Source organism: Mchenga conophoros, linkage group LG4 (genome assembly GCF_057382185.1).
Source record: "Mchenga conophoros isolate Kocher_MC1m ecotype Shallow Benthic linkage group LG4, M_conophoros_male_GT1.1, whole genome shotgun sequence".
Classification (NCBI taxonomy): Eukaryota; Metazoa; Chordata; class Actinopteri; order Cichliformes; family Cichlidae; genus Mchenga; species Mchenga conophoros.
Window position 1 is genome coordinate 3823093 of NC_140529.1, and position 25166 is coordinate 3848258.

At 41.9% G+C, this 25166-nt stretch overlaps 1 protein-coding gene and 1 long non-coding RNA gene across 2 annotated transcripts in view; both read left to right on the forward strand.

Annotated features, from left to right (window-relative positions):
- The first annotated feature begins 777 nt into the window (after nucleotides 1-777).
- LOC146575303 (cadherin-1-like) lies at nucleotides 778-11604 on the forward strand. Its single transcript, XM_085269977.1, has 14 exons — nucleotides 778-974; nucleotides 1977-2091; nucleotides 3853-3950; nucleotides 4107-4292; nucleotides 4673-4813; nucleotides 5655-5810; nucleotides 7183-7324; nucleotides 7592-7764; nucleotides 8395-8523; nucleotides 8884-9069; nucleotides 9275-9525; nucleotides 10535-10756; nucleotides 10861-10991; nucleotides 11123-11604. Exons 1-13 carry the CDS (start codon nucleotides 909-911, stop codon nucleotides 10931-10933), a joined length of 1938 nt encoding a protein of 645 aa, XP_085126103.1. The 5' UTR covers nucleotides 778-908; the 3' UTR covers nucleotides 10934-10991; nucleotides 11123-11604.
- Nucleotides 11605-22130: 10526 nt separating this feature from the next.
- Nucleotides 22131-25166, forward strand: part of LOC146575304 (uncharacterized) — a 429876-nt gene continuing 426840 nt past the window's right edge. Inside the window, exon 1 of the long non-coding RNA XR_014892113.1 lies at nucleotides 22131-22201. This is a non-coding gene — a long non-coding RNA (uncharacterized LOC146575304). The remainder of the gene's footprint in view (nucleotides 22202-25166) is intronic.

Consider the following 25166-nt stretch of genomic DNA (forward strand, 5'->3'; position numbering starts at 1 on the left):
TGTGAAACTTTTAGAAAAGTGAAATGCCCCTAAAGTAGTTAAATCATCTATGTGTAATCATCGAGTCTAACTGTTGCAGACTAGTAGATAATTATAAGACTAGTTGCATTAAAGCCACATTGGAGAAAGAAAGTACAGGTATATCACTACTAATGTCCTTCAAGAAACCTGGAGAACTATTGTTGTAGACTACTACAAACATTGTTCACTTAAACTATTGGACTTGAATAAATGAAATTCCATTTAAAATAAAGTAGTAGTGCATTCTCTCAGTCACATGCTTTCAGACTGTGAGGGTAAGAACAGCATGGATGAGAAAAGTCCATTTTTCTTCAGTATCAATTACTGATGTTTATCAGCACATAGCATTACTTCAGTGGGTACGCTTACAACAGCTTATTAGCAAATGGGATGTTGTGTATTCAGATGACAGTGAAAACTGAAGCAAATAAAGCTGAATGCTTAAATTTGTATCATCAAATTCTGTATTTGGCTTCTGTTCGGGGATACTGTCGATGATTTCCTTTCAACACTCAGCTGAATACATCCACTGGTTTTCAGACAGTCATTTGTGGTTTTTTAGGCTGGTTTCACACTAATGACTTTATAACACTGTTGGTTGGCTTTACAAATGAAAGATGGTTTTCTGTCAGCAGCTTCACGTGTTTTTTAGTGATTCTTAGTAAGCAACTGTGGATAAAGTCTGAATGTCAGTGTGTGTGCATGTGTGAGAAAGACATGGGGAGTGAGAGACCTGAAGTACCTGAAAGAGCGCCTTGCAGAGTCGAGTCTCAGTTACAGAAACTACCTTCAGGGGACAACAGGAAGACGCCAAGAAGCGAGTTCAAAGAGGAATATATTTAGGATTCTTTTCGTTTTTGGCTGTGTACTCGAGAGGAATACTAAAAATGCGACTTAGACAAATGGGGACCGCATTGTTCGCGGTTTTTGGTGCTTTAATCGTCGTTTTCCAGGTGAGACTTCCTCTTTTGGTTAATATTTTGCCATCGGTGCTCAATTCTCTCACTGTCCCTTCTACTTTGAGTCACAAAAAATAAATGTCGGTTAATCCTGTTACTTATTTGATTGAACTGGACAACACCGGGTATCTCACAAGCAGTCTTTCTTTTCTTCGCGGAATAATTTCGGCACCTCTTTATGCGTGAAGTAGCCTTCGATTTTAATAAAGAAATGCTTTTATCAGCTATGGTACTTGCTGGGACTAGTGGGCCAAACGAACTTGTGGGGGTCTAAAATCCTTATTGTGTGTAGCAGCTTTCTCCGCAGAGCAATCTGCAACAAATATTAAAAAAAAAAAAAAAAGTATTTTAAAACAGTGTCGAAACCGCAGAACACACGCGGAGGTTTAGGCCGTCTTTCTTTTTCTTTTCATACCCTTCCGCCTCGAAGAGTTCGAGGTTGTGAGCGAGCCTCGCCCTGATTCCGCTCATGACGTTGTCTGCAGGTTAATTTCCAGTTCAGAGTTGTGGTTTCAGCTTTGTTCACTCCAGTCTGTTTCGCTTACACATATCGAGAAGCACTTTTTAAAAAGATTCATTAATGTAAAAGAGAAAAAGGACTATCATCCAAGTAATATCGTTTTTGGGATTTTAAAATGAAATAGTCATTTGGCTTACAGGCACACTTTCAATTCATTCATATAATTACACGGAGCGTTAGACACATTTTCATTAGTATTTAAAGTGACAGTTATTTTGTTCTTTATTATTTAGTGTTTAAACTGTGTATATTAAGCAGCGCAATGCTTTGCCAAGGCATGGCATTTTCTGAACAACAGCTCAAAGCTGCACGACGTTCAGCTTAAGGAAAAACCTAAAATCCTGACCTTTCAATGCTGAAAACATTTCAAGTTTTTGATTTTTTTTTTTTTAAAAACATATAGTTATTCAGTTTCGAACTCTTATAAGCCTGAAGTCTTATTGTACGTCTAACTGAAACTGTTGCTCCTCTCCTAGGTGTCAGCACTAGAGAGAGCTAACAGGCCAACATGTGTGCCTGGATTTGAGTCAGAGCTGCTGGTTTTCAGAGTGTCCAGGGAACATCTGAGGCCGGGCATGAGGCTGGGCAAAGGTAAGAGCAACCCAGTGTAGGCTCGTACATGGGTGTTTTTAAACGTGTTTGATTTGGATGTTAATGTTTTCTGCCTGGATGGTGCGTTACTCTTAGTCATAATCTAAATGAAATTATTTTTGGGTATTTGTTTCTATTGTCTAGTATCATTTCACATTACAGATTTGTTTGTATGAAACTGTCGGAGGGTTTAGATCTGAGTTGCAGCCCTACATGGAACAACTCTGCTGTTGTAAAGGACTCCTCCAGCCCAGATGGCCTTCAGCAGATTAGCTGGGCACATTGTTCTTAGTTGAAACCCAAACATGTCTCAGCCTGCTCTCACTCTGCTTCTCTGTTACTTTTACCTGCTGGTCAGAGCACTATCCCCGAACCTGTTTTACAGGCTTTGCTATTCAAGTGAAACTCTGAAAAAGGAACTGTTTTCTTTGATTTCAGTTAACTGAAAGGTTTTTAAAAGCTTCTTATAAACAGACTTAAACAGTTTTTGTTTTTTTGTTTTGTTTTAAATGGGCTGTGGTTATGCATGTTTGCTTTAACGTGAATATTTCTTTATCAATTGTCTCTACTGAATAACTAATTACCCACTTTGATGGGGTTTTTAAGACACAAGCAATTTATGATAATCAGATTAAAACGCTGTGTAAATGTATGTACAGCTTTACCTTGTTTATTTAGGAAAATATTGCAGAAATCTATATCTGGACATCATATGCCCGTTTCTGTCCTTTTTCAATACAATTCAGTAAAATGTCATTAAGAGTAGATGCCAACAGGGCCCTAGAGTAGGTGCCAAAAGTACTGCAACCTAAAAAACTAAAAATCAAGTTGAGTAGGCAGTAATGAGAAAAGGCTGTAGTGAAGCAAACACTTACTCCACAATACTTCTATAAGGAGCAGTGAATAATGGGTAGAATAGCTGGTTCGAAATGATTGATGGTTCCAACCCTACTAAAATATAAACATTGTTTTAGCTTTCTTGGCCTATGGTTATTACAGATGCATTATACAACCTTTTCCTCTTCCAATACTGCTTTACTTTGACTGCATGTCTTGATAGTTTTATATTAATAGGCTGTTTTCTAAGAATACGTAGGTTTAGACAATTCTATGAATTGTTTTAGTTCAAGTCAAGGCTGTTTATCCCCCCTCTTCTTTCTTGTATCCTAAAAATGAATTACCCATCGCAGAAATTTAACAATGAATGTTAAGTATTAAAGTGAATGAAAGAAATGAAGAATGGATTAACATTACGTTGTCAATATGTAATTTTCGTAAGCATGGTCCCCTGAAGGGTGTGGGAAGTGAGGTGTTGTGTAGTTATGTTGTCTTTAATGGAAACCAGAAAAAATCTGTTCTGCACTGGCAATTTTGCTGCTTTTTGAAATGACAACCTGAGCTAAACGCCAAATTTTTATTAATATTTTTACCAATTTAAACCCTCAAAGCGAGATTGATGGTTGTATGAGAATGTGTACTTCAAATAAAACAAAATTGGCCGTGTGTGTGTGTGTGTGTGTGTGTGTACGTGTGTAAATGCAGTTTTGACACTTTTGTTAAAAGTAAATAATGTTGATAACCTGACTGAGTGTTGCTACTGTCAGAGCTAAAAACCATTTAGTCATCTTGCAGTCACTTATGCTGCTTTTCTTAAGGAAGAGGGAGTGGTGTCTGTCGCTTTTCTTTGAATACAAAAAACTTGCCAGATTTTTCACTATATGTATCACATTCATAATGATTAACTCTTCTATCCTTTCCCAGTGGGCTTCACTGACTGCACAGAGCGCACAGTAATTCTTTTCAGCACTGATGACAGTCACTTTACTGTAAAGGCAGATGGTACATTAACGGTAAGTAGAGTTGACAGACCTGACAGCAAAGTTGGGGTTCGTTTAGAAAAGAAGATATTAAAGTAAGATTTGTGGAGACTTAGTCTAACGAATGTAGCGTATGTTGTATTTCTGCTAAAGGTTTTGTTTTTTATATATTTATTTTTACCTTCCAGGTAAACAGAGGTTGTTCTTCATAAAGGACACCAGAACTTCTTCATCCACTCCTGGGACTCTCATGGTCACAAAACAACAGTTCCAGTCAGTGTCGTTCACCCTGAGCATCACCGTGGAAAGCACCACCATGTAGCCCACACAAACTTCAACATTCAGCATCACAGTACTGAAATGGACTCTATTAACAACACAGAGGTAGGTTTAGAGACACTGTTTAATGGGGCATGAATGAAAAGTACATTTGGAATCGATACATGCAAAATGCCTGTTTCCGACACTTTTAGTAGATACAACAGATGGCATCTTAACTCGTGAGGCTACATATAATTGATCAGATTCACAAACTTGAGTATCAACATGTCCTGCTTGGTAGGGTGATGATAATGCCTCATTGGCCTTCATGGCTAAGATGTTGAAACTGATATTAACTCTGGACAGACACAGACCCATCATAGTCTGAAAAAAATTTAAAACTTGTTCTGAGAACGTCTGTGCTCCTCCTCGTAGTTTAATTAAGTTCTGAGTGGTGTTCTATCCAAGCTTTTGCTAAAAAAGCTGTCTGTATGTTCTTCCAGAATGCCACTGAGCCACAAGTGCCCGTTCTGCAATTTCCCAAGTCTGGTGGAGGGCTGAGGAGGAGGAAAAGGGGCTGGGTTATTCCTCCACTCAATGTTCCTGAGAATAAGAGAGGAACGTATCCCCTGAAAGTAGTTCAGGTAAGGTGAACTGAATGACCTTGTGATTAATTTGACAATAAACTGCATTTTAAATGTTTATTTCTGCATAGGATCTCGCTGTTGTTTCCTCTGCAGTCCACATGTCTTTTTTTTTTTTTTTTTTTTTTTTCTTGGATGTCATAAGTAATTCTTAGTATGACTATCAGTTAACTTTAGAGTAACGCAAGTGAAGTGTAAAGGCACAAGTAAAGATCTATATATTGTTGGCAGACAGAAAAGTTGATACTTAAGTGCCAAGTTAAAGATTTATTTGTCTCTTGGGTATAATTGTTTTTATTTTTTAAATTTCAGTTTATAAATGCTAAAATTTGTCCCATATCTCACTACTCCTAACTTTCACTCCCCAACAATTTGTGGCAGATGGCTCCCTGTCCTTGAACCTGGTTCTGTTGGACATTTCTCTAGTTAAAAGGGGGTTTGCTTTCTCATGGTGACAAGTGTTTACTCATGGAGATCAGCTGATTGTTGTGATTTCTTTCTAATACTATAGGGTCTTAATCCTGCGCTTTTGGAGTGTTTTGAACTTGGCAACAGTGACACACAAAATTAACTAAAACTGGAGTAAATTGGTTGACGATAACACTACGCTAATAACTCAAATTATTTACAATGAGTAATTATAGTGTGCCCAAAATGCTTAGAGAATCTAACAATCTTTTTGATTTGAGATCACAAGGAGTCCTTCTGATCTATATATCAAAATAACCAGAAATCTCTTGAATTTGAGTCTAATGCACAGCCTCTTTACTATTTAACAGTTACTTTAGATGGTGAGAGTGATCTTAATTAGTCCTGTTGTGTTTTTCATTTGTTTTTCCAGATCCGCTCTAGTGACGATAAATTAAAGAAGATCTTTTACAGCATCACTGGTCCTGGAGCTGATCTGCATCCTGTTAATCGTTTCACAATGGACAGAGAGACGGGCTATCTGTATGTAACACAGCCACTCGACAGAGAGGAAACAGCTCGTTACCTGGTAATCATCCTCACTCTGTCCAAATGATTTTCCATGTGTGTACTTGATTATTGGATTTTGATCCCCATAGAGATTGAAAATGTGATGTCACTCAGGGGTAAAACCGCAAAGAATTCTGGGAACTCGTGGCAAGAGGTACTAGTGCATGCAGGCTTTCAATTAAAATCAGTTATACAGCGATAAAAAGAAACACAAAAAATGTCAAGAAGCTGTTGTATTATTAACTGCAATAGCCGGTCGCATGACAGCCACGGGAAGCCGACGGGTAAAGAGATCGGTTGTTATCGGATTACGTCGTTGAAGAGAAATTGTTCAAGCCATGTTTCCGAAGTAACAAAGAGGCGACGGATGATCTGGATTGCAGCCATTCAAAGATCAAATATAACGTCCCAGAACACTCCAGCTCACAGGTTAGTCTGTTCCAGACATTCCCACAAAGGTCAGTGTTTTGTAGTAGTTAATGCGTCATTTTCATAACATAATTGGTGATATAGGTTACAAGCAAGTCTGGCGCTGAACAGAAATTGTCGCGCTATGCTCCTTTATTTATTGTGCATAAATAGTGAATTGTCCTGACACAATATTGCGTTTCGCTTCTGTTATTATGGTACACTGACAAAAACATATACTTTTATTCACAGGATAAAACAGGTTTTTTGTATCACTAATTGCCCAGTACGATTACAGCATACAGTATTATTGTCACTGCTACATTTCTGTGATGCTACCAGAAATTATTTCCATTACTAATTAATTACCGTTGAGCTCAAAGGTCCTATTATTAAACGGTTAACGAATGTGTATGTATGACGACGATTTGTGAGACTGGTAAACTTATGATACGTACGATGGTCTTTACTTTCTACACGGTGCATTTCAAGGTCCTGCACCCATCCGTCGGTAAACTGTACCTGGGCTTGTTGCAGTGACCTGAAGTTACTAAACTTCATGAGTGTATGCACTCACTCCAAGAACCGTATAATTATAAATCTGAGCGTGGTGAAAGTTGGGCAGCACGCTGACGTCTTTTGTCCCTCTGTGTGCTCGTAAGGGTCTGACCCTTTCACTCCTTTGATTTTTTTATCTTTTCTTTGACTTTTCATCAAGTCTGTCTTTGTACGGACCGGCATTGTTCTCCTTCGTTTTGTACATACCTTTTTGGGGGGCAAAGAAAAAGCAAGAATTTATTGGAACCGAAGAATGAACGTTTTGCGGTGCTGCAAATGCTTGCATTTGATGCAGGTACTTGGATTGTTTTGCCACGAGTTCCCCGCATGCAATGCGCGAAAGTCACGTGGTTTGTCAATCTCTATTGGAAAAGTGTGTGTCTGTGTGGGGGCGAATCTAAACTTAAAATCTTCTGTCTGTGTAGTTTGAAGCACATGCTGTGGATGACGGAGCAGGACAAGCTGAGGATCCTATGGAGATTAAAGTCAATGTGATCGACCAGAACGACAACAAACCTTATTTTACGACAGACTACAAAGAAAATGTTGCTGAGGCCACGGCCATCGGTATGTATAGAAACCTTATTGCCTCTGGACTTGGGTAGTTTTCTTTGCTTTTGTTCGTGTTTCTAATACTTATCCACTATATTTAATGAATTTCAAGATGCCCAGAGATTTAAAGAAATTCAGAATGACACCTAAAGCACCAGAGAAGGATTTGGGTTGGAAGGAAATTAGCAGACGTTTGCATTAAGTCAATTTTATTTAGTAAATCTTGTAATTGAAGCAGTGTGAAGACCTTCAGGAACTTCTTTTTTATTTCCTCCACTCCAGGGACGGAGGTGGTTAAGGTTGAGGCCAAAGATGACGATGAGCCAGGTACTGACAACTCAGAGCTCCGCTATCGTATTCTGAATCAGGACCCACCGCTGCCCACTGACAACATGTTTGAAATCAACCCAGTTACTGGAAGCATCAGAGTCACTGGTAGCGGATTAGACAGAGAGGTAAGACCTGTTAAACACATTTAAAACACAAGTGTCCTTTTACACCGAAGGGCTGAAAAAACATTTTATAATGAATCCGGATCAGCAGTCTGCCTGTCACTGCTAGAAATCAATCACAAAGAGGGTGCTGCAAAAAAACATGGTGGGTTTTTTTTTTTGTCTTTTTTTTTTTTTTTTTTTTTTTTGACAGTAAAACTAGACACAGTCTCTGAAGTATAGTTAGTTTCTGTCTACATTTCTGGTTTGTCATACCTCTGGACAAACTATTTATACTTGGCGAATAGTTTGTCAGACTAGTCTGTGTCTTCCATGCAGACTACAGGAGATCAGAGCTGTTTCTGGTGCAGCATCATGAACTTCTTTGAAACACAAAGAAGTCACAGAGCAACAACAAACAGCCTCGTGCCAAATGGTCAAGAAATACTTTATTCTAACAGTTTGACCAAGGCTCTCAACAGCATCATGTTTGTCATAAGCGAAATATTAAATGAGTTTAGCTTCAGCTTCTCAGCAGAATTGGCCTTCATAGATGAAGAGCTTTAGTCCGTCTGAAGGCTGTGTTACAGTCTGTAAAACCGATGTCATTGTTTCTTCCTTCCTGTTGATGAGCTGATGTCTGTATCTTACCAGAAATATCCACAGTACACTCTGACAGTACAAGCAGCAGATATGATGGGAGAAGGGTTAAGTGGACAAACCAAAGTCATCCTCACGGTGACGGACAGCAATGACAACGCTCCAGTCTTCACTCAGAAATCTGTAAGTACGAAGTAACTGGAAACTTCCTGTTTAACTGCTGCTTTTTCACATGGTTAAAGCAGAACATTCATCCTGTATCTAACTGCATTATTAATGTTGCACTCACACATACTGACACAGCAAAAACCCAGGCTTTGACAGCACATGGGAAATGTACAAATGCAGTTTAAAAACAATATTTTACCACATGCATAGCAAATTAAATTTATGGACTCCACAGTTGTAGACTTGCATTAAGTAATGAACCTAATATAATGACACAGACTACAAACTGAGGCCATTATTCTCCATTCCTAGTTAGGAGTCTTTAGATCTGTTTTCACTGCCATGATTTCTGACCCATCCTTTATTTTCTCACAGTATACTGCAACAGTTGATGAAAACAAAAAGGATGTTGTGGTGGTTAGGATGATAGTAACAGATGAGGATGAACCACAAACTCCAGCCTGGAACGCCAAGTTCAAGATCGTCAGTGGTGATCCTGATGGACTTTTCACAGTAAAAACGGGAACTAACAAACAGGAAGGAATCCTTTCTACTGCAAAGGTAGGAAGAAAATCAGGAATTCATTCATAATATTGGGAGATATTTATCATCTATGAATGTTTGTGTCATTTGATGGCAGCATTTTTGTGATTTCTTGTATCCTCACAAAAATCTGTGCCAACACCCTCATGTTGTGTGTGGGTTTTTTTTTTTTTTTTTTTTTTGTTTGTTTTGTTTTCCTTCCTCCTCCCTTCCTTCCAACCAGGAGCTGGACTTCGAGAGGGCCAGCAAGCACACTCTGTTGGTTTCAGTGGAGAATGAGATTCCTTTTGCTCCTGGTGTTTCTGTGGTCACTTCTACCGCCACAGTGGTGGTGAATGTGAGAGATGTGAATGAAGCTCCAATATTTGATCCAAAGGAGATTCTTGTGGTAAAACCAGAGGACCTTGCTGTGGATGAAGTCGTGGTGCAGTACACTGCTTCAGACCCAGACACTGCACGCAAGCAGACAGTCTCGTAAGTCGGGGGGTGGGGGAGAGACTTTCTACTGCTAAAGAAAATGTATCATTGACCTCATAAGTGCTGCAAATATTAAATTTCCTTATAGATAAATGTTTTAGATTCCTTGTTCTGTTTGATGGTCAAAATTGATTCACTGTCCTCATGTGTGGCAGATATAATTACAGAATACTGTCTATAGCGATAAAACACTGAATAGCTGTATACCATAATAGAATATTAGGCTTATAAAAGACCCAAATACAGTTAATTAGTTAATTTGTATCATTAAGGTCTTAAAGCATTTTTTTAACTCCTTAGTTGTAAAAGGCTCATTGGGTATTGTCACCACCCTGCTGGACAGGCGCTGTGGACACCAAAGTTTGTGAATCCGATAACCCAAGAATGAGGCAACTTAAGACATTCAAATTCCTACCATAGCTGCATCTACTAGGAGGCTGATGGATGGTACTATTGGCCACCAGTATTTTTAAATGATGTGAGAACCCTGTAACAGTTAATGTGTTTAATTCTTGCACCGTGTATTTAGCCTGAGGAGAAAGCGGAGGATGTTCAAAATCAAATACAGTGGAACCCCCGACTTACGAATACCCCGTTTCACGGAAAAATTCAAGTTACGAAGGCACTGAACGGCAATATTTTTGCCCATGTTATGGCAAAATGCCTGAGTAACGAAATCCACTGGCTCTGATTGGCTGAGCCCACACACAATGCCTTCCGATTCATGTGACAACCCCTTGGCTTCCATACTTGCGCTTCGCTGTTCCACTTGAACGACGTATTGTTGCTCTGGTTAGCAATTAGCCTATAGCCTATCGTTCAGCATCGCCTCAGTCAAAACGCGCGATGGGTGCATCGACTTACGAAAATTTTCGACTTTCGAAAGACCCTCGGGAACGAATTGATTTCGTAAGTCGGGGTTCCACTGTATCACATTGTGAAACATGCTAATTCTAATCATTCTGCCTGGATAGTATTACTATCGTTCTGTGACTGTCTTGTACAGGTACAAAATATTGATTGACCCAGCAGGCTGGCTGAACGTGGACAAGGACACAGGTCTTATTAAAGTGTACACGTCCATGGACAGAGAGGGTATCTTCGTCACAAACTACAGATACACTGCAACCATTGGTGCCTATGATAATGGTAGGTCCAGGATGCTATGGTGCAGCTCCCAGCAACCTGCCCCTTATCCTTGGAATACTTGGAGCCATCCTGCTGCTCGGTGAGTCACACATCTGTAGTCTCAGGACGGTGCATCTCTTTCCTTTCCCGGCTAAGTAGGATTTGGTTGGTTACTGTGTGCTAAACGTTGTGCTCGGTGTTCAGCGCTGTTGCTGCTAGTGCTGCTGGTTACAAAACAGAGGAAAAGGGAGAAAAAGGAGCCACTCCTGCTGGATGATGGTGTCAGAGACAACGTCTATTACTATGATGAAGAAGGAGGTGGCGAGGATGATCAGGTAAATGGTCACTCATTCTGATTACACATTAATCAAAGCTGCGCACACACAAGTCTCAGGAACAGAAAACCTGAGGTTTTCTTTTTGAGATGAAATGTTTAAAAAGGCTGATCAAATTTGTTCCATTTCAGTGATTTGACCCAGGAGAAGACAACGGGCCTAATGCAGTGAGTGGATGAAGAGAGTGGATTGCAGAAGGACAGCAAAAAAAATTTTTTAAACATCTGTTTGACCTTCAGCCTGAAGACTAATACCTTGTTACTTATTCTGTTGAATAAGTGCTGGAGCCACAGTGAACACTTCTGTGTAGGTTACTGGGCGACACCTGAGACACTCTGAGAAATGTTGCTTTACTCTATAGCATTTGTACTTATGGTCTCCATTTGTTTAAAAAGTAAAATTTGAAATGATTAGGATGAAATCCAGGTAGCTTGCATGCACCTCATCAGCCTTTGACAGTGTGCTCAATGAGTTATGGATACTTTTAAATTGTTTCCTGTGGATCTGTTCATGTCTTTTATTACAATGATTTGTCAAAAACGAAATCTCTGAGATACTTTGTGAAATTAGCTTTGTTCTTTATAAAATTGTATTAAGCCAACAGTGGATTTGTGTGGTCTCTAATTTCAGTTTAGTACTAACTGCATTAAAACATGCAGTGCAATAAACAGCAGTGACAAAAAGCTCCAAATTCTTTAATTTCATTGTCACTTCACTGCAGGTGATTGCAGAGAAAGACTGACCCACACAAGTTCCTTTCATTTCGTTCCGATCTGAAGTCTGTTCAGCTTCATATGATTTTGGACATGACTTTGCTGTCTTTGGACACATGAGATGTTTGCAATGTAAATAAAATTGTACATGCACAGTAGGCCACTTCCTCTTGTTCAACAATGGAGGCACATTCTAGACAGATGTGTGAAGTGTAGTAAATGTACCGTTGGTAGCTATACTCTGGGTTTTGTCCAACCTAAATGCTTTCACACTTGCTGCAGTAAAGTGAGTGTGTTAAAGGATTCTACACGTTTTTTTTGAACATAAGTTGGAGCTGGACTAATGTCCAAGCACTTTCTCAGGAATCACAGACTTGCAGGTGTGTGGAATTGGGCTTCTGATAATTGCCGACCACAGAAAATGTGATAGTTTTATGGTTATAATAATACTACGTAATTGATTTTGGTTACACTTTATATTGTAACCAAGGCCTAATTACTGCTCCCATAGTATATTTAGCTTACTTTGTTTTTTTTTTTTGTTTTTTTTTAACAACAGTAGCACAAGACGAGGACATACAAGGGTAACAGGAAAAGCTATAAACAGCTTGTCCTGGATGGGAGAAAAATAGAATTGAAATCTCAACTGTGATGAGCCTGATATGTTCATCTACACAGATGCAAACGTGGATGCAATTTTGCTCACATACCTATACTAATATATGTATATTCATGCATAGTGTCATCTATATATACACGTACCCATGCACTCATACAGAAATACTGATACACATAAATAGATCTGTGTGTAATTACAGAATTTAATTAGATGATGTAATTAGGTGCCAGTATTAATAATAGAAGAAGACATTTGCTGGAAGGATCTGAAAAGATAAATAACAACCCCGAGAAGTTGAAAGGGAAGCTTGAGGTGGCAGTGTTCAAATCGACAATATTAGTCTGAGTAAGATGGTTGGTGATTTCCAAAGTTTGACACCATCTTTATTGTCCTTAGACTGAGGTCTGCCAGCTCTATTTTTACTAGAACTAATGGATGTTTTTATTACTTGCATTAAAAAAAATTTCTATTATTAATAAAACTGTTACCGCAGTTGTACCAAATATATTGACTGCACTGTTTACTTCTCAAGCACACCATCATACCTACAGTAGAATGGTTGACAAAGAAAAGAATGAAAGAACTGCAGTGGTAACGCCTGGTCAAGGTCCAGACCTCTCATTGAAGGAGTAGTAACAGATCTAACAGTTTATGATAATAATAGTAATAACTGGATGATTGTTTACAAGTGCCGCAGCCTCTGCACTGATAAGGGTAACCCCCCCCAAATGCCAACATTTGCACTATACAACCTTACTGTCGCGGTTCTGGGTCCGTTGGACCCAGTATTTTGAGTTTATTATGTTTTGGTTTATTTTTGCATTATGGATTGTTTTCTGATGTTCTGGGCCCTGTTTCAGGAAGCCGGTTTAGTGCAAACTCTGACGAAGTATACCCTGAGTTAACGAAAACTCTGGGTTTTCAGTTTCACAAAGCGAGTTTAGATTCATCCTGAGTGAGTCACTATGACGACACACTCCGTGAAGCTAACCTGCCCCCTAGCAGGTTTACTTCAACTAACCCTGACGTTCTCCGCCTCTGTGTCAGAAACCTGACTGTAGGAAGTGTCAGACATGGCGTGCCCCTTCCTTGAAGATGGAAGTAGATGTTGAAGCCCAAATTCTCCGCAGAGCTCTCCGCCGGGAGAGAGTGATTAGAGCGCGTTTGGACATTTTATCATTTCCTGATGATTTCCTGTGTGAACGTTACCGTTTTTCAGCACAATCTATAATTTATTTGAATAACATCCTCAGGCCTAATATTGCTCATAAGACACATCGTGGACATTCTCTCAGTTCTGTGCATATTATTTGTATTGCACTTCGGTTTTTTGCAAACGGGAGCTTTCTGTATAATATTGGTGACGCTGAGCACGTTTCCAAGGCTACCGTCTGTCGGGCAGTCAGGAATGTTACAGTTGCACTGAAACGTCTCCTGCACTCGTCTGTGGTGTTCCCCGGTCACAGACCCACAAGATTCATCAAAGAGGGATTCCACAAAATTGCAGGTATCAGGATGAACAAAACTCAATTCATGATGTGGTGATACTTGAACTACTACTTGAACTACTACTTAAATTTTACATTTATTTTCAGTGTATAAAAGTTCCCAGGCGTGATTGGCTGTACAGATGGCACTCACATTCCAATCATTGCTCCTTCAGTAAATGAAGGAGACTATGTGAACAGGAAGTCTTTCCACAGCATTAATGTACAGGTACATAGTTCCCTGTAGCATTTCAAACTAACAAATCATTTCATTATAGTAATGGATGCTAATTTGTGTTCTCTGCACTGTGAAGATCATATGTGATGCTGCCAACATTATCACAAATGTGGAAGCCAAGTGGCCAGGCTCTGTGAGTGGTGGTGGTGGAGGACCCCCACCTGTTTTTCGGGCCTCCGCTTTTTTTCTGTTGGCTATAACGGGTCACATTTGAGCATACAGAGTAAGCAAATATGTACTTGTAATGTGCTCAGATAATTTCAATAAGTACTTACAGAAAGAAAATTAATGTAGCCTCTAACTGCAATTGATTTACATCGGACAAACAGACCAAGCACTATGGCTCGTAATACAATTACACCTTACCTGTTTGGACTATATTTTTATATTTCATTTTTACTTGCTGCCAGGAACGTTTGGGGCCTGTTGGGTTGCACCTGCGCTCACATCACATCACAAAATAAAATGTATAAAATAAAAAATTAAATATAATAAAATAACGTGTTAAATGGGTGGAAATCCCTAGATCAATGTTTAAATTAACACTCACGCATTGACTCTGTCGGCTATGTTTGCCATGCATGCTCCCTTTCTTTTGCAGCTGAGGCTGTGTTACTTTTTTTCTGCAAAATTTGCATGTTATCGGCATATGCTGCCATCAGAATTTCGGCGTCAAGCGCTGTAAAATACATTGACCGCGCCTTCTTTCCCTCCGTCTCCATGGTGACTCGCTTAATCTGTGCTCCACTAATCAGGGCTTTATGTATCCTCGTGCGCGCGCCTAACTTGGGGTTAAAGCAACTCCGCGTTGATTGAACTACTTGTTATCAGCCTTTCTGAAACCAAATATTCCGAGTTGGACAGTTCGGGGTTACTCAACCCTGAGTATCGTTTTTCACTCTGAGTTTTCTAAACCGGCTTCCTGAAATAGGGCCCTGGTGCTTTGTTTATTATTATCATTATGGATCTGTTTCTGTTATTCTTGGTGAGGGATCAGTTCTTAGGTTTTGGGTTCTCATGTGTATTGCAGTTTCTGTTCTGTGTCATGTCTGCATCTGGTTTAGTACTTCTTGTTTCCTGTCTTATTGTGAAAGTCTTTGTCTTATGTTAGTGTGTGCAGTAGTGATGGCCAAATGAAGCTTTCCGAAGCACTGAAGCTTGTATTGAAAAACGGTTCATTACTTGAAGCTTTTCAACACAGTCCTCTCCGGTGACATCTGGTGGTGAAAATGTTGAAGAGCAGCTTGAATCTGCAAAATAAAACGGACTGCTCAATCATCACTGCTCGCTCAAGAGTGGAGTTCTCTCTGATATTGGGCCACCGTTCCGTTGCTTTGAACATGTAATTGATTTTGTTTTCTCCATTGGGGGGGCTGAAAAAAATGTAATGCGTATTTGCGTAATACATTTTGATCAATAAACTTTCCCTATTTAAACATGCACTATGGTGTGGCCTTTCTTTGCTCATAACTCCTTGATGTTGGTAAATACAATAAGTGAGCAATATATATAATATACATATGAGAATGCACAGCACATTATGCAGTATGCCCCTGCTGTGGAGTCCTGCCTCCATCTACTTGTCATTTAATCACTGGACAGCTGGACAGGTTCATACAAAATTGTCCTATACATATTTTTGACCTAGGGGTGGGATTGATTGTGAACTGGAAAGGGAAAATGCTTAGGAAGCTGAGTACGGCTGCATCGTCACTGATTTGTAGAATCATTTTGATTTGATACAGGATCCGATTCAATTTGATTGGAATCTGGAAAGTTTTGCCTCAGTCAGAAATATTACAGTTCTGATCATTTAACAGTATATATCCATAATTTCGTATCTATTAAAAGAAAGCTGACACATGTGAGACTTAATTAGAGATGTAAACAGAGAGTTATGAAACCTGCAGCTGCAGAAGCCAGCGAGGCAAAGACAGCGCGGACCCGACGACACATCAACATCTGATTCTGACGCGTCGGGTCCGCGCTCTGTGTTCACGTTTGTATGCAGAATCCGTAAACCTGCTCCCAGTTACTGTTTTAGCTGCATGGTGTTTGACGACATGTTGTGAGGTTTAACCTGAGATGCTGGCGTTTCAGGCATAATAACGTTAATTTACAAATCGACACGGGATTTTAATGAATCAATATCACTTTATTCAATTTAGCATGGATTGTAATCAGAAAGGCGATAATCAAAACCCACCCCTAATCAAGAACTTGCAAAGTAAAAACATGATCTATGTAAGGTAGCCCTTTTGTTATTTACATTTAAAAAGAGGATTAGTGTTACTGTGCGCTGGCTGAGTCTGTTTCTTTTCTTAGAAATAGTTTCTCCTGCCCTGGAGAAAATCCACTTGCATGGAACAGAAGAGGCTGTGGAGTGCAGGAACTACACTGCAAGCTGGTAGATATGCAGGTATTCCTGGGTCCTGCAGACTATCACCTAAAAACAATAAACAAAATGATTTTCTAAACTGTGTAGCAATGTAATGTACGTATAGTGTCAAATACATTTTTGTAGTCTTCATTAGCTTTAATTCACATGGAAGTGTTCCTAAAGTCATATGCTGTAATGATATTTACATTATGAAAACATGATTTTGGACATTTCAAGTTTTTCACTTCGGCAGATAAAATGAATTGAGCAAAATCAACTCAAAATATTTCCACACGCCATAACGTCTTCTCTTCCTCGCTGGCTCCATATCTGTCAGTGGAATGATCACCTCTTCGCTATCTGTCACCATCAGCACACTCCACGAATCCCGTGGATGATTCACTTCCTTATATCCGTTTGAATCAGGTACCGAAGCAGTTACGTGCGTAATGAAGCTTCGGACGTCACTGGTCACGTGACTTTTGCCAAACGAAGCAAGCCTCGACACAGTGCTTCTGAACCAGTGTGTTGTTTTTTTCGACACACGCTCCGGAGCGTCAGCTTCAAGCGGGCCATCACTAGTGTGCAGCTTAGCTCCCCCGTCTCGTTAGCCCTGATCTCCCCCAGCTGTGTCTCCCTCCTGTGGCCCATTCCCTCATTACTACCCTGTGTATTTAAGCCCTGTGTTTTCCCATGCTAGGTGTCACGTCGTACCATCAGATTATGCCTGTGTGTTTCGGTTCTCCATATTCCATGTTCACTTCATGTTTTGCTTTCGTACCAGCAATAAAGCTGAGGTCTTTGAGTTTCAAGTTAGTGTCTGAGTCCTGCGTTTGGATCCTCCTCTCCGCCTGCCCGCACACAGAGCCCTGACAGAACGACGCGACCAGTAATGGATCTAGCGGACTCACTGTGGAAGCGCAGCTCCCGTTTTGACGGGACCCGGCTAGCGCTTGGAGGGCCTCCATGCTGCCGTTCCTCACTAGCAGCCTACCCTTCGGCCCACTCGTCTGTTTCCTCCCCGCGGACGCCCCGGTCTCGCAGAAAACGCTCCAGCCGGTCCCGGGAGGATTACTACGAGCCTAACAGCAATCAGCTTACACCTGCACAAGCTTTTTACAAGATGTTAGGGATGATTATCGTGCCACCTAACTCACCCAGCATTTCCACATCACAGCAGGAGCAGCCACAGCAGAGTCCTCCCTCGTCACATTCCGCCAGCGCCGCTCCCTCTTCAACAGGGAGGCAGCGAACACGCAGCCAGCACTCACAGCTCCAGCAGGAGCCTGGGATTCAGCTCAAACAACCGCCTAGGGTGAGTGACAGAGTCTCCCTTCATTCGCCTTTTTTGTCAAGGGATAGACAGACAGTTTCCCCCAAAGCTGCGAACGCCAGCTTCATGAACACTACAGCTCGTGTTTTTCCGGTTCGGGAAAATAAAAGTTTTCGTTTTAAGAATGATTATTTTCCCATTGGTTCAGAAGACTGTGCGCCTGATGTTCTTTCAGATCCAGGAGTTAAGACTGTTTCGTCTGGAACTGTTGATTCTGGGGCTATGTTTATTCAGTCAGCTGCCCGTCCACTTTCAGCTCAGTTTTCTGATCAGCAGCCGTCTGTAGCTCAGTTTCCAGTGTCCCCTGCTCAGCATCCACCTGTAGCCCTGTCACCTACTCCACCGCTTTCATCTCAAATTCAGTCACCCGTAGCTTAGTCTTCACCCCCGCTACCCATAGCTCAGGCTCTACCACAATCAGACCTTCTCCGAACCTTGTTGCAGTCCATAGCCCAGTCAGTAGCGCAGTTAGTGGAGGAATCATTAGCTTTTTCATCTGCTAAGTCAGCCTCTCATCTTCGCCCTCAGTCAGGGGTCCCTATTGCCTCTGGCCCTGCATCTGCTCTAGCTGGAGGGCCCGAGGAGCCCGTCCAGCCTCAAGTTTCGTCAGCTGGAGGTTCGGGAGAACCCAGCCAGCCTCATGTTTCGTCTGCCTCATGTTTCGTCCGCTGGGGGTTCGGGAGAACCCAGCCAGCCTCATGTTTCGTCTGCCTCATGTTTCGTCCGCTGGGGGTTCGGGAGAACCCAGCCAGCCTCATGTTTCGTCTGCCTCATGTTTCGTCCGCTGGGGGTTCGGGAGAACCCAGCCAGCCTCATGTTTCGTCTGCCTCATGTTTCGTCCGCTGGGGGTTCGGGAGAACCCAGCCAGCCTCATGTTTCGTCTGCCTCATGTTTCGTCCGCTGGGGGTTCGGGAGAACCCAGCCAGCCTCATGTTTCGTCTGCCTCATGTTTCGTCCGCTGGGGGTTCGGGAGAACCCAGCCAGCCTCATGTTTCGTCTGCCTCATGTTTCGTCCGCTGGGGGTTCGGGAGAACCCAGCCAGCCTCATGTTTCGTCTGCCTCATGTTTCGTCCGCTGGGGGTTCGGGAGAACCCAGCCAGCCTCATGTTTCGTCTGCCTCATGTTTCGTCCGCTGGGGGTTTGGGAGAACCCAGCCAGCCTCATGTTTCGTCTGCCTCATGTTTCGTCCGCTGGGGGTTCGGGAGAACCCAGCCAGCCTCATGTTTCGTCTGCCTCATGTTTCGTCTGCTGGGGGTTCGGGAGAACCCAGCCAGCCTCATGTTTCGTCCGCTGGGGGTTCGGGAGATTCCAGCCAGCGTCCTGCCTCGTCTGCTGGAGGGTCCGAGGAGCCCACCACGCCTCGTTAGCTGAGGGTCCTGGAGGACCCAGCCAGCACATCCTCACATCTGCTGACAGTCCGGGGAAGTCTGTTCAGCCGTCACCTGCTGACTCATCCCCCGCGACTTCTACATCACCGCCTGCAGCATTCATATCACCGCCTGCAGCATTCATATCACCGCCTGCAGCCGTCCCGCTGCCGTCAGGTTCCGCAGCCGTCCCTTCATCCACGCCTGGTCCAGCCTCCGTGTCTTCATCCACGCCTGGTCCAGCCTCCGTGTCTTTGTCTGGTCCGGCTTCAGCTCCGCCTTCGTCTTCGTCTGGTCGTGCCCTGCCTGGTCCTGCGGTTGCCACACCGCCGTCAGAGCCAGCTCGACCTGTTCCGCCTCGCCTCTGCCAGCCGTTTTCCAGGCCGCTAAGTTGGCATCATGGCCTTCGGGGACGGCCTCCGGAAGGAGTTCGTTGCCGCCGCTGGCAACGCGGCCGACCTCCGGACCTGCTCAGTGGCCGCCACTGCCTTCCAAGTGGTCGGTCTCCTGATTGGTTTTGCCTGCACCGCCGTCATTGCCGTGTGCACGGTTGGCCCCCAGAACTTTTCATGGACTCTTGTTGAGCTCTGGTTTCATTTTGTTTTTGATGTGCTTTTCTGCGTTTTTGGACTCTGGTGCTCCTTGTTTTTTGTTTGGTCTCTGTCCCTCCGTCCTGGGCCCCCTCCGCCCGCCCTGGCCTGGTGCTTTGTGCTTTTTTGTTTGGGGCTGTCGGGAGCCAGCCCTTAGAGGGGGGGTACTGTCACGGTTCTGGGTCCGTTGGACCCAGTATTTTGAGTTTATTATGTTTTGGTTTATTTTTGCATTATGGATTGTTTTCTGATGTTCTGGTGCTTTGTTTATTATTATCATTATGGATCTGTTTCTGTTATTCTTGGTGAGGGATCAGTTCTTAGGTTTTGGGTTCTCATGTGTATTGCAGTTTCTGTTCTGTGTCATGTCTGCATCTGGTTTAGTACTTCTTGTTTCCTGTCTTATTGTGAAAGTCTTTGTCTTATGTTAGTGTGTGCAGCTTAGCTCCCCCGTCTCGTTAGCCCTGATCTCCCCCAGCTGTCTCCCTCCTGTGGCCCATTCCCTCATTACTACCCTGTGTATTTAAGCCCTGTGTTTTCCCATGCTAGGTGTCACGTCGTACCATCAGATTATGCCTGTGTTTCGGTTCTGCATATTCCATGTTCACTTCATGTTTTGCTTTCATACCAGCAATAAAGCTGAGGTCTTTGAGTTTCAAGTTAGTGTCTGAGTCCTGCGTTTGGATCCTCCTCTCCGCCTGCCCGCACACAGAGCCCTGACACTTACAGTCTCATTAAAAATAATCATCACTGGCTCATAGTAAAGCTAGTTTCCAGAAACATTACCAAATGTGGCCACAAGATGGGACTCGTTTACAGGACGGCTGGAGCAATAAAGCACAACAGTATGATTGAGGTTGTCTGCAGCATTTGTTTTGCTGAAAAAAACCCTGCAAGATAAAATTAATAAATGATGACAGTCAGCTGAATTTGCTGCCCCCTTGGTGGAGGACATCAGGATCAGCAGCTGCTGCTCCATCATAAACACCACAGAAGAAGAACAACACTGGATCAAATTATCTGGACGTGTTTGACAGGGACAGTGTTCATGTTCATGGACATCAGGACAAAAACAGACGATGGAAACCTGCCAGATTTGAGCTAAACTGCTCATTTCCATGTGTAGTCGCTGGGAGGTCACATGACCAACAAAGACACACAAGCTGTGTCCCAAAACGTCGGCTGCATCCTCCGGAGGCCGCATTTGAAGGCCGATGACGTCACAGCCAGGCGACGAAGGCTGTCCCGATTCCTCGACTCCTTCAAATGCGTCCTTCATTCCCCCGAGTTTGAAGGATGGGTCGGGTGTGTCCTTCGTGCCCCACCATATCCCAGAATTCATAGCGCGGCCCAGCCAAATTTCAGCTGCCAACAATGGCGGCCACTAAGACCTAAAATTTAACGAGGGAGTACTACTTACTTACAATGAATTCCTTACACTATATAATTTTCCCGTCAGTGTTGGGGAATTCTCAATGGTGCTTGGTGCCATACCCTCAGGGACTTTAATGTTATATAAAAACACTGACAGCTCAATATCTGCCTCAGTCACTCTCCCTGATCCAGCTGAGTCAGCACTGGGAAAAATCTGCTTTTCACAGGAACTTGGTAACAGCAATAAGAGAATACGTAGTTTATTCCAAGAAGATATCGTCTCTCTCCCATATATAGAATATCTTACTGGAACCGACATGTTCCAGATATCACCTGGAAGACAGTCTGGATGATCCCATAAATATCTAATTGTGAACAAGGTGAAGGAAATCTCATATAAAATTCTTCATAAATGTGACCCAGCCAGTCACTATATGGTAACATTTAAAAGAGACATAAATACTAATTGAACTTTCTGTGGGGATCATCCAGAAACTGTGGCACATCTCTTTTGGTTCCTCTACACAGAGATTCTGGAAGAATTTAGCAGTTTTGTTATTGTCTATATTTTAAGGGAGTTTTCTTTACGATGGAAAATGTTTTATTCTGTTTCTTTAAGTTCCCCAGGAAGAATGATAAATGTTTTTTTATAAAAAATTTGTTAATACTTTTAGCTATTTTATATCCATAAATGTAAGTTTATTAATAAAACACCATATTTCTGCCGTTTTATAAGGATATGAATTGTACATACAATCAATTTCAGACTCAACCAACAAAAAGCCTCTCAGAACAATATTTATATGTAGATTTTTTTCGCCTCCTCATATCATAATTTTTTTACTCCTGGTTCTGTATGTTCATGTTCTGTTCTTTTGTAAACTTCATCTGTTTGTATGTTGTATACTCATTGTGTTTCAATAAAGTTCGATTTAAAAAAAGGTACGTTCTAAAGGAAGCTTCAGACGTCACTGATCACGTGACTCTGGCCAAACGAATCAAGCCTCGACACGGTGCTTCTGAAGCAGCGCGTTGATCTTTCTGACACACGCACCGGAGCGTCAGCTTCAAGCGGACCATCACTACGTCTCAAATCTAAAGGTGTCAAGGTAACTTTGAACTGAGTTCAGTCAATCTGGAGTTTTTCCAAGTTTTCTGTTGCTCTCTGTGAGAGAAGAGCGTTAAAGGCGGGGCTCTCCAGAGTCCAGCAAAACAGGAAACCACAGCTGGGTGTGTGTAAGTGTGCAAACCAATAGAATGCATCGTGGTGGGGGGGGCATCACGGGCATTGGCAAGAAAAAAATAAAAGAATCGGTCGTACCCATGCTTCCCCGACGTCATGCCAGCGCATATTGGGAAATTCGTAGGCACCGATCGGTTTTCTATCAGCCATTTGCTGGGAGTAAGGGCGCCCTCCGTTTGCGAGGTGCGCCTGCTGCTGGCGGCACAGGGAGGAGAGGGCGGGGCGGCGGGGAGTCTCTGGCTGGCTGGAGCGGCATCTAATAACCAACTCGCAAAACAAAATAAAAACAACAAACAGATATTATGATACAGACTTATAATCTGCACCCATGTTTTTTCTAAATTCTATAAAGTGAGCGCGAGAGCCCTCGGTGCGCCTGCGCGCTGCTGAAGTCAAAGTAAACTTTATTGTCATCTCCGCTACAGACAGTCCAGCATAGAGAGACGAGACGACGAGGCTGCAGTTACAGCGGTGCAAGTAAACAAACAATAAATATAAGAAGAGTAAGAAAATAAATATAACTTTAGGACTCGGGGTAAAGGATCAATAACAATTTAAATTTATAATTTACAGTTTGATGATTTAAAGTCTCACACAACCCGTCAAAAGGGGCGGGGCCGGCTGCTTCCAAGTAGAGCACATTTCATTTATAATGATGTAAATCCAAGCCCATCATGGATTCACGATCTGAATCCTGGGTTGTGTGAAATCCCAGAAATCAACCTTAGACAAAGTGAATCTGTGAACTAAGGTGTAGGTCTGTTAGGCAGGGCCGTGCAGAGAGGTTTAAAGGGGCGGGTGCTCAAAGTTAAAAAGGGGCACATTGAACCAGGCTGAATAACAACAACACACTTTCATCAAGAATCTAATATGGGCAACAAGGCAAAGCAAACGTAGCTGATGCTTTACCTGATGGGTACAATGTTGCTGTTGAGGGGTTGCTGTGGATAGTGCTGGAGGGCAGGCAGGGCTGGACTGGGACAAAAAATCGGCCTGGGCATTTTGACTGGAGACCGGCCCACCAAAAATGTGACGTCATTCATGGATAAAATCGCAAAGGATTCTGGGAACTTTTGGCAAGCGGTACTAGCGCATGCAGGGTGTCAATTGAACTCAGTTACACAGCGATAAAAAGAAACACAAAAAATGGCAAGAAGCTGCTGTATTATTAACTGCAATAGCCGGTGTTGTGCCAAAAACTGATTGTCTGCCAAAAACTGATTTCCGGTATTTGCAAAGAAACTGATTGCTCGTATTTAAATTGCTATAAGTAACTTGTTGGGCTATAATATGTGAAACATATGTCAAATGCATCCCTCATGGATGACATAAAGTCATACTGAGCAACAAACAACATTAGTGTAACAAGGTAGAAGCCGCAATCAGTCTGTGGCAGTGACTTTTATATAACCTTTATTTATGCCGTAAAAAAAAATCTAATTAACATTAAAAATGTATTTTGTAAGAAGTAGTTGGACAGCAGAAATGGCTCAAATATTACAATTATTTTTCCACTACTAATTAATTACCGTTGAGCTCAAAGGTTATATTAATACACTGTTAACGAATGTGTATTTATGAAGACGATTTGTGAGACGAACAAAGGTAAACTTACCTTTGTTCGTACGATGGTCTTTCGGTGCATTTCAAGGTCCTGTACCCATCCGTCGGTAAACTGTACCTGGGCTTGTTGCAGTGACCTGAAGTTACTAAACTTCATGAGTGTATGCACTCACTCCAAGAACCGTATAATTATAAATTTGAGCGTGGTGAAAGTTGGGCAGCACGCTAACGTCTTTTGTCCCTCTGTGTGCTCGTAAGGGTCTGACCCTTTCACTCCTTTGATTTTTCCTCGTATCTTTTCTTTGTCTTTTCGTCGAGTCTGTCTTTGTACGGACCGGCATTGTTCTCCGTCGTTTTGTACATTCTTTTTTTGTGCGGCAAAGAAAAAACAAGAAGGTATTGGAACCGGAGAATGAACGTTTTGCGGTGCTGCAATTGCAAATGCTTGTATTTGATGCGGTACTTGGATTGTTTTGCCAGGAGTTCCCGGCATGCAATGCGCAAAGTCACGTGGTCTGTCAATCGCTATAGGAAAAACCATAAAGCCTTTGCATGAAAACAACTGCTTTGATGTACACTGCCTTGTTGGGATATATGTATCAATCTGATAAAGTTAAACCTACACCATTCTCCCTATTCGGGATTTTAAACAGTACATAGCGGAAACAAAAAGACTGCTTGGTAGAGTTAACCTCCTGAACTATCTACAACACATGGTAGAAACCTGAAATTAAGACCAAGAACACTAGAGGTGAGACATGATCATTAATTAATATTAAAATTAATAAATGACAGATTTAGGGATATTTTCATAAAGTATTTATTTACCAAAACAATAGAAAACAGCATGGTAGCACAATATATTTTGTTAACACAGCAACCTTTAAATATGAAAGGAGACAGAGAAAGAAAGGTGAGAAAGAAGAATAAGAATAACACTTAATTGAGTTTTTGATGGCATTTTACACACAGTACTAATACAGTATCTAGAAAATATGGGAAAATACTGGCATCATATACAGTACTTACTTCTGAAGAAATTATATGGGACCCTGAAAAACAGGACACAAGTGAAAGGTCAAAGAACTGTGAATGGCAATTGATGGACTTGCTCAGATGATCACAGTACTGGCATCTTTATTCCAGAAAGGAATTAGAGAAATCATATACACTAGTACTTACGTTGATGAACTTAAAAAGTTGAATGGTCTCGAACCTCTTAAACAAACAATGTATGATCAGACCCTGACAAACAGGACAGAAAGGAA

What these genes read in the sequence shown, in the direction of transcription:
- LOC146575303 (XM_085269977.1), top strand. Translation starts at nt 909, where the DNA reads ATGCGACTTAGACAAATGGGGACCGCATTGTTCGCGGTTTTTGGTGCT. An exon ending in GTAGCGGATTAGACAGAGAG is followed by an intron (nt 7,765 to 8,394) that starts GTAAGACCTGTT and finishes GTATCTTACCAG; the next exon opens with AAATATCCACAGTACACTCT. An exon ending in GCACGCAAGCAGACAGTCTC is followed by an intron (nt 9,526 to 10,534) that starts GTAAGTCGGGGG and finishes TGTCTTGTACAG; the next exon opens with GTACAAAATATTGATTGACC.